Source organism: Saccoglossus kowalevskii, chromosome 19 (genome assembly GCF_978046115.1).
Source record: "Saccoglossus kowalevskii chromosome 19, keSacKowa6.1, whole genome shotgun sequence".
Lineage (NCBI taxonomy): Eukaryota > Metazoa > Hemichordata > Enteropneusta > Harrimaniidae > Saccoglossus > Saccoglossus kowalevskii.
The window spans coordinates 22,904,963-22,922,822 of record NC_140659.1 but is presented as its reverse complement, the minus strand read 5'-3'; the positions used below and the strand labels follow the sequence as shown (position 1 = coordinate 22,922,822).

General features: G+C 33.3%; 1 protein-coding gene across 1 annotated transcript in view; it reads right to left on the bottom strand.

The window, feature by feature from the left end:
• LOC100372820 (uncharacterized) overlaps window positions 1-17,860 on the bottom strand; it is a 79,699-nt gene that overhangs the window by 20,611 nt on the left and 41,228 nt on the right. The window contains exons 24-36 of the mRNA XM_085493755.1: window positions 17,476-17,719; window positions 15,092-15,247; window positions 12,992-13,141; window positions 12,534-12,695; window positions 11,594-11,684; window positions 8,708-9,072; window positions 7,673-7,876; window positions 6,629-6,780; window positions 4,491-4,690; window positions 3,502-3,626; window positions 2,814-3,071; window positions 1,641-1,809; window positions 722-907 (exon numbers count right to left, since the gene is read on the bottom strand). Coding sequence (XP_085349881.1) covers window positions 722-907; window positions 1,641-1,809; window positions 2,814-3,071; window positions 3,502-3,626; window positions 4,491-4,690; window positions 6,629-6,780; window positions 7,673-7,876; window positions 8,708-9,072; window positions 11,594-11,684; window positions 12,534-12,695; window positions 12,992-13,141; window positions 15,092-15,247; window positions 17,476-17,719 — 2,462 coding nt within the window. The remainder of the gene's footprint in view (window positions 1-721; window positions 908-1,640; window positions 1,810-2,813; window positions 3,072-3,501; window positions 3,627-4,490; window positions 4,691-6,628; window positions 6,781-7,672; window positions 7,877-8,707; window positions 9,073-11,593; window positions 11,685-12,533; window positions 12,696-12,991; window positions 13,142-15,091; window positions 15,248-17,475; window positions 17,720-17,860) is intronic.

Here is a 17,860-nt window from a genome sequence, read left to right as displayed (position 1 = left end):
GTGTCTAGTGTGCGGCATACCAAGTCGGCATAATTAATGCTAGTAAATGTGCACATTTAGCCGAACGATGCACCTACAGAAAATGGTTTGCCCTAACCAGTTCTAATGATGTAAGGATCTTGAGACTTGCATTGCAAACCAGCTAACACTGTTCCTGTTTGAAACAGTATGGCAGTGACAGTACTGCTGAATATTTGCCCTACAATAAGCAAATGTACTGCAGGAGTGATTCAAAGGGGAGCTACTAGTAGTCAAATCAGTATGCAGATAGTGGTCATGTGACATCAATTAAATTTGAAATTTGAATGATAAATGAACCACACCTCTGAACCATATAGTATGTTGAATTTTCTAATATTACTGTTGAATATATCACCAAGTAAGTATGGCACGTTTCAGAAAAATTACAAATAAGCCCACAAAACAAAAAATAAAGTTTCATGTACATCTGTTAAAAATGTTCTGTCACAGCTTCATTCTCAAGTTCTTGTCAGAAATATTGAAAAACAAATTTTCAAAAAAAGTCAAAAGGAAAGTACAATTTTTATTCCAATATTACCATAAGAATTAAAAAACAAGTGCATGATGATTTGAAAACAAAATGTATTTACATTTTGCCACTAGAGGGCGCCCTTAACATTTAATTTTTCTAAACTTGTACTTTCACAGATTCTATTTATAAAATTAATCAAACTTATGAAAGATGAAAATGTGAACTTACCAGGCTGGGGTTGGATTGCCAGCGTTAATACTCAAACTAGACTGGCTTAGCAATGAACCATCAATGTACCACTCTGCACTATTGCTAAGACTGTACCATCTTATTGCTACATGATGCCACAGTGTGTCTTGTAGAATGTTGAAATTATCCGATGACGGCAATTCAACAAACACATCAAAGTTGGATCTATAAATATATAAATGTAGCTTTATTTTCACTCTACCAGATCACTCTACATATGTTTTTGTATCAAATGGTCAAATTTTGTTTTGTCACATCCAGCCTTACTTCATTTAATGCAAGCATTTTATTACAACAACAAAATATGGGTAAAACATTTATCACTTTTGTATGCATTTCTTTCTTTGTTAATTTCTAACAAAAATTTGAGTTGTATTTTCCAGATTTCTTGATAGTGTAAATTCACACTTTTTCAAATACCTCCAAATGGACATAATAAAGCCACTGGCTACGGGATTTGATTAAAGTTTTAGAAATATAGAAACAAATATAAAAATTATTTAATATGGCTGCCTTTAGTTATATTCGCAAAAGTTACTGTAAAATCTGTATTAGAAGCTGTGTGCAGCTACTATTAAAATGGTACAATGCAACAGAGGGAGTGTGGCTCCTATTTTAAAGCATTTACACATATGAGGGAGAGACTTTTCGGTTTTCAATTGTTCGAAAAGAATGGGTGAAATCTCTATTAGGGATGCAGCTTCTAATACAGATTTTTCGGTACTGGCTTTATAAATGCAATTCAAAAGTTGAACATTTGGTGAACCACAAAATTCTTATTATAAAACAAAAATTTATGTTATACGGTACATGCTAGCAATAGTCTACTGTTTCTTGTCTTGTAACAATATTATATTTGATTACAGGAATTATGTCATATGATAATGAAAATTTATACCCGTCTTCAGATGTAAGTAATTGAAATGGTTGACCTCCACCCATAGCAAAGGCATATCGAATCCAGAATACAGCGGTAAACTCCATCACGTTAAATTGTACTGCTTGCGTCTTTGCCATAGCACTGTTGTCATCCACACATAGGTATAAATCAAATTCTTCTGATTTTTCTAAGATGTACAATGAAAGAGGCAGAGATGAATAATCAAAATTGTACTCATAGCTAGAATTATAAGTATATTTTATGGATTAGTGTAAGATGTGACAGGCAAAGGTCACTGTTCCAGCGTTCAAACTACAATGTGAGCACATATACCAGCCACATGGTATTAACAGTACATCACAAGCATGGAAAATATATGCTTATATATATCATCACTTTGAAATGACTATATGTCATTAGTGTCAACAATCACATTGTGAGAATATATATAATTGCTTGAGAATTAGCTACATCTTGAATTAGCAAAATTACAGATTGACCTAGATTGCGTCCTTGAAAACAAAAATAAGTTTGTACTCCAATGAAGAGCGCAGAATAATTTGTTTGTTTCCAAGTTTTGTACTTTTCGCTGCCCCTACAAATGTTATAACTTGCAGTATTTCACATTACCCGATGACATTGATAAACAGGCTTGAAAATCATTGCTGTAACTTCATTTTGATGCCAGAATGTGCCACAGTATCATTTTTTAGATGGTGCGGAATAAGGCGCAGAAAGAGGGGCGCAAATAGGTTGCGCACAGCGCTTATTTTGGGAAACACGTTCTGGTGGCGCAGAGTAATGATTTCGAGCTTAACACATAACTCGCAGATTAACTAAATTAGCATGCTATCTTAAAAGACATGTTATATAGTATGTTAAATAAGCCAGCCATCCTCATCACATAGAGTAACAGATTTCCACATAATGAGTGTATTTGTGTTTCAGCACTGACAACTTTTCTTTCAAATTAATTTTATAGATCAAAACATATCGAGGAAAAAAAAAGACAGTCAACGAGATACGTAAATGAGTGAAAAAAACGTCATTCACAGTGTTCAGATTATTTGCTTGTATCTCTTGTTGTCACTAAAAACAATAAGTATATTCTCATGTCAACACAATCAAATACTGTTTGAATGATTTTGCTTTAATCCAATTATATCATTTTTCTCTCATGATGAATATTACCTTTTTCACAATTGATTCCTTCATAGAATGCACTACATGTACAAGTATACTGGTTTATACCATCTGTGCAGGTTGCATCATTCTGGCATGCATCAACACAGTCGTCTGTATTCGTCTCACAGTTGACTCCTTCATAACCATCAAGACACAAACACTGGTAGCTCCCAACTGAATTAGTACATGTGGCACCATTCTTACATGTATCAAGCAATGAATCACATTCATTAATATCAGAGTCACACATTAATCCATCAAAACCTAGAAACAACAGAGATTATAATGTAAAATCTGTATTAGAATATGTGGTTTCTAGCTACACATGTAGATATTCTGCTTAGTCCTTTCTACACATTTCATTTTGGGAGTGCTGGAGGTTCTTATCCCTGGGAGAAATAGGACCCCCTAACTCAGTGAGTGTCTACAGATTACAAATCAAACATGAATTCAAATTCATATTCTGCAGATAAATTACTCATCGCTTGGAATAAATTTTCGCTTAAGGAATGGTTCAGTGGAAATAAATTCCAGCGAATATACCTTTTTTCCTATATTTCATCTTCAACTTGTCATAAATCAGTGAAAATAAAATTCCATACAAAATTCCCAATCATTAATTAATTCCAGCTAAAATAAAGTATTTTACAGTATATGTTGGTGAGGGCATGGTACGGTCTATGATTTGCCTTACCTGTTGGGCAGTGACATGTAAATGAGTTATGTCCATCAAGACAAGTGCCGCCATTATAACAAGGAGTACCAATACAATCATCTATACTAACATTGCAATCACTGCCAGTCCAGCCACTAGTACAACTGAAAGAATAATTAGATCCACACCAATAAACATGGAAAATGTAACTGCTTTAAAGAATGGCAGTCATCGTGCAGCGTCTTGTTTGATATGGGACTCGTGTAAAATACATTGTTTATTTACATGAAATTTGAACACGCAACGACCACCGCGCTTTAATATCAAAGAAACAAATTGTTGCAAATTTCGCGAGTCAGCAAAATTTTGAAATTTTGTAACAGTAAAAACTATGACTAGTCGGTCATGCAACTTCCATTAAATTTGTTTTTCACGAATGCCATCAAATCATCATATCATACAAAATCCAAGCAGCGAAAATTGAGTACATCGAAAACAGAAGAAAAAATTGATGATACTACAGGGATTGTTGTTGTTAGTCCTTTCAGCACCAAAGTCGACTTCTGTCACTTTTCATAAAATAAAATAAATTGATTTGTTCAATGTTTTTTTTTTAAATTTCAATCAAGATCTGTAGCCAATAGGGAATTATACAATGGTCAAAAAGTAAAAAAAAAAAATTAGGTAAACTACTTAAAATTTGACAAAATTTGGCATCAAGAAAGGATTATAACACTCAAAGGGTTGAGAACCATTATTGCACATCTTGCAGTGAAAACAATAGAATTTACCATTAACTAAAAAATCATCACAAGAATACCACGAAGTACATGTAATAAAAGGAATGCATAGACTTCCACTACATGTTGGCCAATAAGATTACTACCTTTCGGCATAGGCATTCCCATGATAATCTTATAGTATTGGTTGTGGAATTTTCAAATGTCTTAAAGTTTTGAAAAAGTTGACAATTGACTTAGACATTTGAAAGGTTAAAGGGTAAATTTAATATCAATGGTGAAACTGACCTGCATTCCAGTGTTCCAATGATATTAGTACAGGTAGCGCCATTCATACAAGCTTCTGGTTGTTCAGCGCAATGATCATACAACTCATTACATGTATCCCCCACAAACTGATCAGGACAAATACACTGAAAGGCACCCACTAAGTCAGTGCATGTGCCACCGTTATTACATGGATTGGTGGAGCATTCATCAACCTCAATCTGAAAATTTATAGAAAAAACATATTACTCTGATTTAATGAAAAGCATGGTCATTGAGTTTCAGATGAACAAGCCATTGAGAATGAATGTCACAGCCCTCTACTTGTATTTTAATAAATATCAGTATTTATAATGCTTCTTTTTGATTATGTCCATTTATCAAGTTTAAACCAAATTTGTCAAAGCATGCTTGAGAAATTAGTTCAGATATTCAAAACCAAAACAAAACCATGAAACAAAATGGCCACCCAGTCATTTTGAGAAATGCAAAAAAACAGGACACACTTTAGGAACCCAACATATAAAATCATACCAAGTTTTTAACAAATCAGCTTAGTATGTCAAAATAAGTGCATTTCATACAAGCAGCCTGTCGGCTGAGATAGCTCCGCTGTTAGCAATGCACATGGCAATTAAAGAACAGAAGATATCATTAGAAAATGAACAATATGTATAGTATAGAAAATGAACAAATCTGAGAGAGGCCCACATGTAGTACCTACATGTATATGTATATGTATAATATATCAAAGCAATTGGACTTGCGGTTTTTAACAAGAAGTCAAAAATATCACTTTTTACCAAAAATGACAAAAATATTCACCAAAATTAGAGAATTAAAGATATCATTACAAAATGATCAAATCTGAGATAGGTCCACATGTAGTACCTATATATGTAATATCAAAGCAATTGGACTTGCGGTTTTTAACAAGAAGTTGAAAATATCACTTTTTACCAAAAATTACAAAAATATTCACCAAAATTAGAGAATTGAAGATATCATTACAAAATGAACAAATCTGAGAGAGGTCCACATGTAGTATCTATATATGTAATATCAAAGCAATTGACAAAGTCGACAGCGGAGCTAAAAATGTAGGTTTTTAGGCTATTTTGAGGTCAAGTATGGTCATCAGTCGGCCATTTTGCATCTGAACAGAAAAACAAATCTGGGGCATATGTATACCATCATGTATCAACCATGTACCAAGTTTGATGAAAATCGGTCCATGATATTCTGAGAGAATTAAAGATATCATCACAAAATGAACAAATCTGAGAGAGGTCCAAATGTAGTACCTATATATGCAATATCAAAGCAATCAGACTTATGGTTTTTAACAAGAAGTCGAAAATATCACTTTTTACCAAAAATAGAGAATTTGAGATTTTGAAATGAAATGAACAAATCTGAGAAAGAACCATTCAAGGTACTTGCATATCAAATTTGAAAACATTCTGACTTGCGGTTTTGAAGAAGAAGTTGAAATTGTAAAGTTGAAGACAACGAAGGACAATCAGTAATATGAACAGCATCGACAGCAGAGCTAAAAATATTCACCAAAATTAGAGAACTAAAGATATCATTACAAAATGAACAAATCTGTGAGAGGTCCACATGTAGTACTTATATATGTAATATCAAAGCAATTGGACCAAAATTAGAGAATTGAAGATATCATCATGAAATGAACAAATCTAAGAGAGGTCTACCCAAGGTACATATACACCAAGTATCAAAGCATTTAGGCTTATAGTTTTCAAGAAGAAGTCGAATAAGTAAAACATTGACACGAACAACGAACAATCACTCATATAATAAGCTCCGCGCTCGACAAAGTCGACAGCAGAGCTAAAAAAAATGAGTAACTCTGTCTATAACTTGGCTAAAACTATCGGTACTATACAAAAACAATGTATGCTTAGGCGAAAAAAGATGTTTGAACTGCACATCCATGAACAAGATATTACGCCACCAACAGCAGGCACATTTCACCAAGTGCAAGTTAATCAGAAACAGATCTAATTTTTTGGAAGGACTTAGCTACACAGATACATGTATTGGTCACCCAGTGTGTCTGGTGATGCGGGTAGCATATGGTACTCTGATTTAAACAAGCAAACCAAACTATTTGATTTGTTGTCTCTACTTACTTCACACAGTGTGCCTGTATACGCTGATGTGCACAGACATTGAAAACCAGCACATTGGCAATCAAAGGGACTTTCCAACTCATTACATTCACCAGAATTCAAACACGGATTAGGATCACATGGCTTGGTATCCATTTCTTCACACGTTTCTCCTAATACAATAAAAGAAGATCATTAGTGTTATTCACAAAATATCATTACAGTAATAAAAGACTCTATGAAGTTGTTACGATATATTTAGTGCAACATTTGGTTATAGTTCCATCAAATGAAATGAGGTAGATCTATATTAAAGGGCGGCAGTCGTCGTGCCGCGTCCTGTTCGATATGGGACTCATAGCGACATATACAACGCGTGTAAAATACATTGTTTATTTACATGAAATTCAAACACGTGCTGCGCGTCGACCACCGCGCTTTAAGATTGAAGCCTACTCATAAATAAAAAATACTGTAAAATACTTAATTTTCACTTGTAATTTATTTTCGCTTTTTCGCTGAAGGGATGATTCATTTAAAATAAAATCCAGCAAATATACTGGTACCTTGTTTTCTATGTTTTACATTCAACTCATCCAAAATCAGGAGAATTCTCCATACAAAACACTCGAAAATTTATTCCAGCTAAAATAAAGTATCCAGAATTTATTCATACTGCAATTGTACTCTTGGGCAATATAAGGATATTGACTTAAAAAAGTTGGGGGTCACCAGCCTAATTTCTGAGAAAATGATGGTTTCACAATAGCTTCCTATGGCAGAGAAATTATGTCATATTTTAAATTACATTAATAGCTGAAAAAATCATATATTGTTAATGATGGGGTATTTTTATTTCAAAAATCTACTACAAAAAATAGTGACTTTTTAAAGATATTAGGACAGGTTTCTCAAAAAACTTCACTGGTGAGCAAAAAAGCAGCAGGAAGGCCTTGACTTTTTGAGCAGGCACTTTGGTGGTTGGAATAGGTAGTGATAAATATTTAAAACAAGCAGAACCAAAACACAAAGTTACAACACATATAACTGCACTCATAACAGTACCTGTATATCCAATTGGGCAATCACATGTGAATTCATTGTCTCCATCATGACATGTGCCTCCATTCTGACAGACACCAATGACGCAATCATTAATGCTGCTATCACATAAGTCACCGGTAAAACCTGCAGTACAAGTACAGGTAAACCCAGCAGATGATGGGACACATGTTGCACCATTCTCACACGGATCTGAATGACAGTTATCTGTAATATAAAGCAAGATAACATGCAAATTAGCTAATTAATATGCACAAATGCTAAAATAAGTTCTCCACAGAATATTTACATGAAGATATGAGGTAGTAACGATGATAGAATAAAATAATCAGGTAGATGATATGCAAGTTAGCTAATCAATATCCACAAATGCTCAAATATGTTACATTATTCTCACACGGATCAGGATGACAGTTATCTGTATTATAAAACAGTCAGCTTGATAATATGCAAATTATCTAATTAATATGCACAAATGCTAAAATAAGGTTTACTGCTGTTCTCCACAGAATATTTACATGCAGATATACCCAAGTGAGAGGTAATAACGATGATAGAATAAAATAATAAGGTAGATAATATGCAAATTTTCTAATTAATATGCACAAATGCTAAAATAAGATATACTGGAGTTCACCACAGAATATTTACATGCAGATATACCCAAGTGAGAGGTAATAACGATGATAGAATAAAATAATAAGGTAGATAATATGCAAATTTTCTAATTAATATGCACAAATGCTAAAATAAGATATACTGGAGTTCACCACAGAATATTTACATGCAGATATACCCAAGTGAGAGGTAATAACGATGATAGAATAAAATAATAAGGTAGATAATATGTAAATTAACTAATCAATATCCACAAATGCGAAAATAAGATTTACTGGAGTTCTCTATAGGATATGCACATGCAGTATGCAAAACAACTAATTAATATGCATGAGTGCTAAAAACTAAAGTTCTCTATATGATAATCATACACAGATGAACTGGCATAATTTAATTATGATAATGCAGAAATACACATACTTATGTTGCAGAATTCGCCAGAATAGCCTGGAAAACACATACATACAACGGCTTGGAAACCAGTATCAAAGCATAGAGCATTGAAACCACAAGGATAACTATGGCAGTCATCAATAATAGATTCACAGAATTGTCCCTGAATATCAGGTGGACATTCACATACAAATCCATCATCATTATCGGCTTCATAGCATGTACCACCAAGTAAGCAGGGATTAGTGTCGCAAAGAGTCAGCTGAATTTCGCAGTTGTCTCCAATATATCCTGATTGACAGATACAATAATAAGAGTCTTCTGTTTGTTCACATGTACCACCATTCAAACACGGATTATTGTCACAGCTGAACACATTCTCACAAGCAACACTGAAAGATAAGATAGAAAGAGACAACTTGTGATCAAAGACATTTTATAACCAGGTTTGCTCCTGTTTGAATATAAACAATATAGGCGCACCATTTCCACATTTTCTGTAAATTCATTTTATTTTTATTAAAGGGGCACCTTCCAGTTAAGATTAATTTTACAACAAATTTACTTTCTGGATTAAAATAATAATGGATAACAAAAGATAGATTAACATTGTAAACAACATAAACAATAGTGTCCCATGATTCTTTGGTGCAATCCAAGGGATTGAGCGGTTCCTCTTTAATGACAGTAAATAGATTCAAATGATGGAATTGGTAAAAAATGCAGGGTTGAAATAAACAAAAATTAACTGATTATTCAGCAGGACCCTAAGAATCTGCTTGTCAACATGAAAATAGAGTTTTCTGATAAATTTTTGTTTTATAACCTTCAACACTAGTGAAGTTCATATAGGAATTTGCTTTTTAAACAACTGCTTAAAAGAATATTAAAATGTTGAATTTGGTTCAATGAAAAATGTAGGTAATCAACTATTATATTCAATACTATTTTTCATGATTGTCTTAATTATAATGGGCACCAAGTTCTTTTATTTGGTTGCCCAAAGACAAAAGTTAGACTGGAAAACTTTCATTTTGAATTGGTATAATAAACACCTGCAATAGAACACCTATTGATGCGTATTCTAGCGTTTACAATTTATTCTAATTTCATAAATTTCTTGAGAGTACTGTATGTTTCAAAAATAATCAATAGGAGATCTCTGTTCACTGTGAGATCTCACGTATTGCAGAAAGGCATGGACTAAACGTTTGCCACAAAAATAAAATGAATTGACTTTGATCTTGAATTTCTTTTGTTATAGCTCAATATAAAAAAAAGTCGATCATTCAGAGGGAAAAAAGGCATTATGATACATGGGCGGATTTAGAGGGGGGCAGAGGAGGCCACGACCCCCCCTATTTTTAACAACCAAAAGAGCTTCGCGCCATCAGCGCTCGCGAACTTGACTTTGGGCCAATTAACTTATCGGCCCTTCTATTCCAGAATCCTAGATTCGCCCCTGTGATACCCTCATCAGAATTGACCATCATAAAATGTGACAAGCACATTATTAAAGCATGGAAATACCCCAAGAACACTTTTGCATTTGTTGAATTTCAAATAATGTTTCAACGCCACTACAACCTTTGTTTTTTTCTGTTTTTTACAATTTATTCCACACATAACATATGATCTTGCAGTGAATGGAAAATAGTCTATTATGAAATGAACATTAATACTTGAATGTGCCACTCAAATTTGAAGTGAAACTAAAGATGTTATTGAAAGGGTTCAATTTATGTGCATATATTTGTCCAACACACGCAACCAAAATGTTTCAAACTATGTCCGGTGGGGACTAAATAACCAAATTTTTAATGAGGTTGGATGATTTTTCACTCCTTTAAGGTAGAGATGCAGGTTCCTGGGCTCCTGGGAGTGAAATTTTGTTTTTTTGTTTTTTTATTATTCAAACAGTCTTGGCTAAAGACTGTTAAAATTTTGTAGAATTGTGAATAGTTGAACATACTCAAAAAACGATTTTAAAATGTAGATAACAGGTGCAAACATTTTCTTTTTTGAATGCTTAACAAGATTTAGCAAGGCTGTACATAATTAATAAAAAAAAAACATGGTGAAAAAAAGAAATGACGGAATCTCCATATTATGCACTATATTCTACTTTTAACAAAACGATAATACATTTAAATTTGGAACCTTAACAGCCATTTTAATTATGAGCATTAGCAAACTTCTTACTGAGTGAATTGTTATGCAAATTAGCAATTATCTCAGCTTCGTTTTAGTGCACATCCCAGAACTTTAAAAAAAAATAGCTCCTAGACGCTTTGAACTTTTGTTTTGAAATTTTCACAAACGATTGACAATGTGTTTATCTTCAAAACGCCGTCAGGGCATTGTTTTTGGTTGAACAGTGTTACAACAATCGTACAGACAACTAGCCTGGGTGTTAATTTATGCATAAACTTGAAGTAGTGAAATATGAGTCGCTGCCCTGCAAAATTGACACCTGGTAGACAGTTTTCAAGACGGCACTTTCTTCATAGGAAACAGATGTACCCATAAACCAATTTTGACAGGAAACAGAAGCATGGTTTAGAACCTAATTTGTTTTAAATCGCTTTTGACCAAAAAAGCACATTTTTGTGCATATTTCAAACTACAGTGTCCATAAAATTAAAATAATGACATAATTTTAAAATTCATACATTAAGCTTTCCGAAAATATATAGTTTTGTGGACAAGAGAGGTCATCTTGGTTTCCTAATTAACTAATTAAAATACCTGTCAGGTAAACTGCATCTTTACCTTAAAAATCATTACATCAGTATTTTAATCATGACAGTAGAATAAAAAGTTGTGATGCCATATTTGCATATTTGAATACAAGGTAAACAGATAAGTAGTCTGTACAGCCCAAAGCATTAATACAGTAACATCGTAACTTACCCAAAATAATTATCCAGACATTGACAATGCCATGAATGAGCACTTGCTGAACAAACACCACCGTTCAGACATGGGTCATCACTACAGGCATCTATAGAACAAAAACTCAATAAATTTAGTGCTTTTGACATTTTGAAATCACTAAGCCACTAAGCTAAGATGAAGCTTAAAAGGAAATTTTTGACACAGTAATTATGATACAGTGACCATATCTATGTACCACGTTTCATTAAAATCGGTTGAATAGTACGTGAAAAACAAGTTAAAATACTTAAAACTGGCTAATTAATATGCAAATCAGGTCATTAATATGCATGAATTTCATCAAAAACTAATCAGGTATTGTCCAATGGCATCTACGTACAAAGTTACATTCAAATTGGTTCTTTAGCTATCAGTGAAATATGCACCTTGCAACCAAATATGCATTTGTCTTCACCAAAAATTAATAGTAATTAATAAATTAATCAACAAGTACCATCTGAGAGTACTGTATGGTAAAGACAAAACATAAAATACATTACAGACAAAAATAAACAATACATTATCTATAACTAAAAAATCTACTACAGAAAATAAAACCGACTTGTTCTTAAATTTAATTCACACATGATGACCACAAACTGTTATATATATTTTTTCCAGGATACAGTGAAAAAACCCCACATGTTATGCTAACTGCCCATATAATGAACATGCATGAAAGACATTCATTTGTATAGTTATTGTACATTATTCATTTTTTTCATATATCAGAAATGTTTTAAATGTTAATGTTATTACACTTTAAAAGCCAAACACGGTTAAAATAAAAATTGTATATACCGGTATCTATTTTTCATATAAAGAATACTTTACTTTCACTTGATAGTATCATAGTCTTTCCATGACTTTTCGTCAATAATTATAAAAAAATATTCAGAGAAGATATTTATCTTACCTATGCATTCATTTGAACTCTGTGCACCATCTTGTAACGTGTACTCATTATCCGCACATTCAATACAAGAAGAAGCACCGGACAGATTTTGATAGAAATCAAAAACACATGGCAAACAAGGTTTAAGACCAGTTGATGAAAATGTACCTGGTACACAGTAGGCTGAAAAGTAATATGCATAAAACATTATTATAACATTTGTCACCATAGTTGTCATGGTTCCATAAAACGCATAGAGCGTAATTAAACATTCTTATGATGTTTGAACATGTGTTGCTGCATCCAAAATTTGATATAGTGTGAGCCTCATAGAAAGATAAATGTTGCGTTGACGAGAAATATATCTAATAATACATATTTCAAATTCACCACTGAATTACACTCTTCAGATTATGATTAAATTGTTCTCGATATTTCATATTTCACAGAGATTTAATAGGTAAGAATATTAAATTTACCAAAACAGTCAGAAGACCCTTCATTACTGTTGAACCCTTCTGGACAGGGTTGGCACTCGATGTTTCCAAAGCCAGATGCAAAGGTATCAACAGGACAGACATTACATGGCAACATACCAGTACTGGAAAATGTACCTTTTTCACATAATTCTGTAACAAATAAATACAACCAGTTAAAAGTAAACAACATGTTTTCTGTATTACATGGGTATGTGACTGTACAAATATTATTCAATTATAAGAGTCATTCAATTTCATGATCTTTTTTTTTGGTATGTTTGTATGTATGTTTTGCGATGACAATTTGCTGAATTAGTACTTGTCCTATTGACAAAATGTATGAGGACATTGTTATGGCAATTAACGACATACAGTGTATATACAATGGGTATGCAAGGTGGAGAAGCGGCAGTTGCTTCATACGCACAGCATGTTCAACACTTTAAATGCAATGATTTTGGGGTAACATTTTGAGCATTTTTCTATAATTTCTTGATTAATTATGAACTTAAATAATATGATGTATAACACTTCTTATGAAATTTGTTGTCTTCTGGCTAACTGTTGCAGCTCGTGGACCACAACGTTTTGGTTCATGTGCCGCAACCTACAGCAGCACCTACATAAACTAAGCCAGTAATACATTCCTTGTATTCAAATTATTATCTTTTTTTTTTTTTTTATGCCTTTTTGTTCCCTTACTTTTTATGTGGTTATTTTTCTTTTACTAATATCTGATTTGTAACCCTTTTCATCCCCTCCGGGGGATGTTGTGTGTTAATAAATAAATAAATAAATAAATCAGTGCAAACTGATTAGCCACACAGAGGCAGTCATTTTTAACTGGATATTCATGATTAAAATTCAACTATTTCAACAGCCTTGATATCTGAAATGAGTGTGTTACCGTATTTAATGGGTGATCTCAATGTAAACCACAACCTAATTATAATTCCTATGCATATTTTTAACAACACATTCAAACATGATCCAGGAATTTTCTTTGGTTCATGTTTGACTACCCTCAGGGAGCCAGGGAAGAGTCATTATTGGTTCACTCATCTGAGTCAAAGGGTTATGGCTTACATTTTAGGCTATGCCACATGTGCCAATAGGTAGTGGTGCATATTTTTTTCCCATAGGGAAATGTGTAATATATGGTTTTCAAAACAAAAGGAATGGTAGATTTTGACACATTATTAACTTTAAAATGGCTGCCATTTGGCCATTAACTGGATAGCAAAATGAACGTGATTGGTCAAAATCACAGGGAACCAAGGAACTATAATCAATGGTATTTACTGTAAGAAATAGACAATAGTTGAAGGCTCCAGCGAGCCCATATTTTTTAAACTGGAAAAAACAGACGAAAAGAATGAAAAATAAAATCTATAAAAAATACCAGCTTGAAGGATATTAGTTGCTCTTTCAAATTTCGTGAAAGCCTTACTTAAGTATATTCTAAGAAAGAAAACTACACAAATTGACTCCATTTATGAACAATTAATGCCCCCCCAAGCCATGGCACAGTTGGAGGCATGGCCTGTTCAGAATTTGTCAAGAACCAATCACAAGTCTTGTTACAGACCACTGCGATTCATGACACGGTTAGCTTCGCTGAAGAACAAATATAAAGCAAATATCTTCAAACAACTTATCTGTAGAACTAAGAAGTCATTCAATTATTTACGTCATACACACCACTGTATCCGTAGATCACACCCTGTTTACAAAGATACGAGTTGATCAGCTGACAGTACCCTCATCGTCATGGATACACGCCCTCCCCCCTCTCCTCATAGACTGTGTACAGTTGTTCCATGGTTCCCTGTGGTCAAACTAAGTCAGACATATACAGGTAACTCTGGAACTCAATATTTAAAACTTTATGACCACAAGATGACCATTTTAAATACAATCTAAATCAAAGATAGACGCACACTTAGGTGAAATTTTTTCGACTTGTGACATGTCATACTGTTTGATCACTCAATTTTGTGCAAAAAGACAAATACATATATCACAGCTCATGGACGTCTTTTAAATCACTATTGCATAATGGGTGACAATTTGAGCAAAAATCATTTTTCACTCACTTACCTATACAGCTATCAACATTTTTAGTTCCAACATTGAGGGTTGAATGATGACCTTGACAAGGTCTACAGGTACTTTTACCATGTTCAGGTTGATATTTACCAAGTGGACAATCTAAACACACATTATTTTTTTCATATGTACCAGGCGTGCATGTTACTGAAAAGAAAATTTGACACTGAGAAATGTGGAAGGAGACAAAGCAAATCGTGTGTTGGTTGACATGTGTAAATTAATTGTACTGTGCTGAAGAAAACAAGATCTTGAAAGAAGCATATGGTAAAGCACAAAGCTTAAAAATATTTTTTTTAAGGTCTATGGGTTAAAGCATGAGGCAGGTAATTTAGACTCATTTTATACATCTACCCCCACCCCCACCCCCACCCCACCCCAATGTTATGAAAGTCAATCACATATTAAGTTTTTTAGTTTCCGGAACCCATTCCCATACACTATATAGCAGTTTCAGGATGACTGTATTTTCACTATTAGAAGCACATCTTCAATAGAAATGCATATTACCTAAATATTGCATCTATCATGAACTAAACCATTAAAGTATAATTGATCATGGAAATGCCTCTATAATTTATGTGAGATGTAGTGAGTGAAGAGAGAACGTGTACGTTTTGCTCGTTAAATGCAATTGAGAAAGAATTCCATTTCATTCTTGAGTGCCCTTTATAACTCACGCTAAGAACCACATTGAATAATACTGTGGAATACTTTATTTTCGCTGGAATTAATTTTCGCTGAAAAGGCTTTTTGGGCATTTTGCATGGAATTTATTTTCACTGATTTTTGATGAGTTAAATTTGAAATATAGGAAAAAAAGTATATTCGCTGGATTGTATTTTCACGGAATCATCCCTTCAGCGAAAATAGCGAAAATAAATTGCAAGCGAAAATAAAGTATTCTACAGTAAATAAAAAGTTATACAAATTTTTCTATAATTTCCTAGCTATTTTTTTACAAAATTTACTAATTTAAAAATATAAATTTATATTAAATATTTAGTATAAGATCTTTGAAAATAATGTGAGTTCATTTTGTGAAAAGTAACAAAAGTAGACAATGAAGTTGAAAAGGTCAAAGAAGTTACATATACATATGATATTTTTAACGTTCGATAGTTCATCAGAACTCTTACCAAAGAAACCATTGAATAAATTGCGTAAGCTAGAAATCAACCGTCTATTCTCACACAAAAACTGACTGATGACCCAATCACTCAAAACACACCCACTTTTGGGCTGTTTTGAATAGAATTTATTTTCACTGATTTTTGGCCCGTTGAATGTAAAATATAGAAAAAATAGGTACCGGTATTTTATTTTCACTGAATCATTTTTTCAGAGAAAATAACAAAAGTTAATTCAAGCGAAAATAAAGTATTTTACAGTATTGCTTAAAAACTCAATAGACACTATTACAATGTAAGGCTATATATAGGGGGTATTGACAAATTCATGTACTGTAGTTGTCTGAGTATAAATCCTGCTTGAGTATAAGCCCCCCCCCCAAAAAAAAATTAACAGCATTTTACAACAATTCATTTATCCGATTATAATCATGCCATGTTCCCATCAAAATCCAAGCCAAAAGATCTTCCGCATTGCATTCAATAACATTAACATATTTATATGAGCTATGGTAATTTGAACACGTTGGCATCATCCATCTTTTTGATTGGTTAATTAGTGATTTGACCTATTAGGTCAACTCTGCAAGAGAAAGAACATGGCGGATACCCGACAGCATTGCCAAATGGTCTTATATGCAACCGGAATCATTTGCTTACGATAAAACTAAGTTGAATTTTATTTACATTTCATAACAATTCAACAAATTTATTTTTTTGTACGTTATTATAATCACTACTGAGGAATAATCAACAATTGTGAAACGCAGCATGACCGGATTGCGCAACCGTGATCATTTGCTGCTACGCAATGCAGTTGTGTTAGTTTTTATTTGTAACTTAGTTTAGAATATACTTTCGTTACCCCAGAACATACAGACCAATATTCACGTGAAATGCAGGGTCAAATGCTGTTCCATTCAGTAAATGCACCTATTAAAGAGTGATTAGCGTAACGGCCGATCCTCAAGTTGATAGATGATGATAGACACTTGTGTACACACACACCGATTTGTTTATGAATAAATTAGCATAAATTATCACTTTGGAGAAATTTTTACTTTTATCCATTTATAAGACCCCCCCCCCCATTTTTCATAAATTTGCCGTTTTCCCGGAGGGGTTTATACTCTGACAACTACGTATACAAAATCGTTCTCTTTGAAGAATTATGCGGCCACATTTTATTCACCAGAGATGGACGATCGTTTCCTATGACACAATGACCTATCAAAACAAACTTACAGCATCGCTGATTGATAAATGCGTCTCCGTTGTCACACTTGCATGCTGAATCACCGCTACCTGAGGGTTTGTAGAACCCAATGTCACTCATCACAAGAACTGGACATGATGAATTTACAAGGTCGACAGATAAATCTGTTATATCATTCATAATATGATTGGATAGGTTGTCTTGACATATCTCTATATACTCGAGATCTATCTCATCTTTGATGGCAAATTTCAAGTTGACTCCAACCACAACCTGTGATAATAAACATAGTTATGACAAAAATATTCAAGAAAATTAGAGAATTTGAGATATCATCATGAAATGAACAAATCTGAGAGAGGTCCACATGTAGTACCTAGATGTGTAATATTGAAGCAATTGGACTTGTGATTT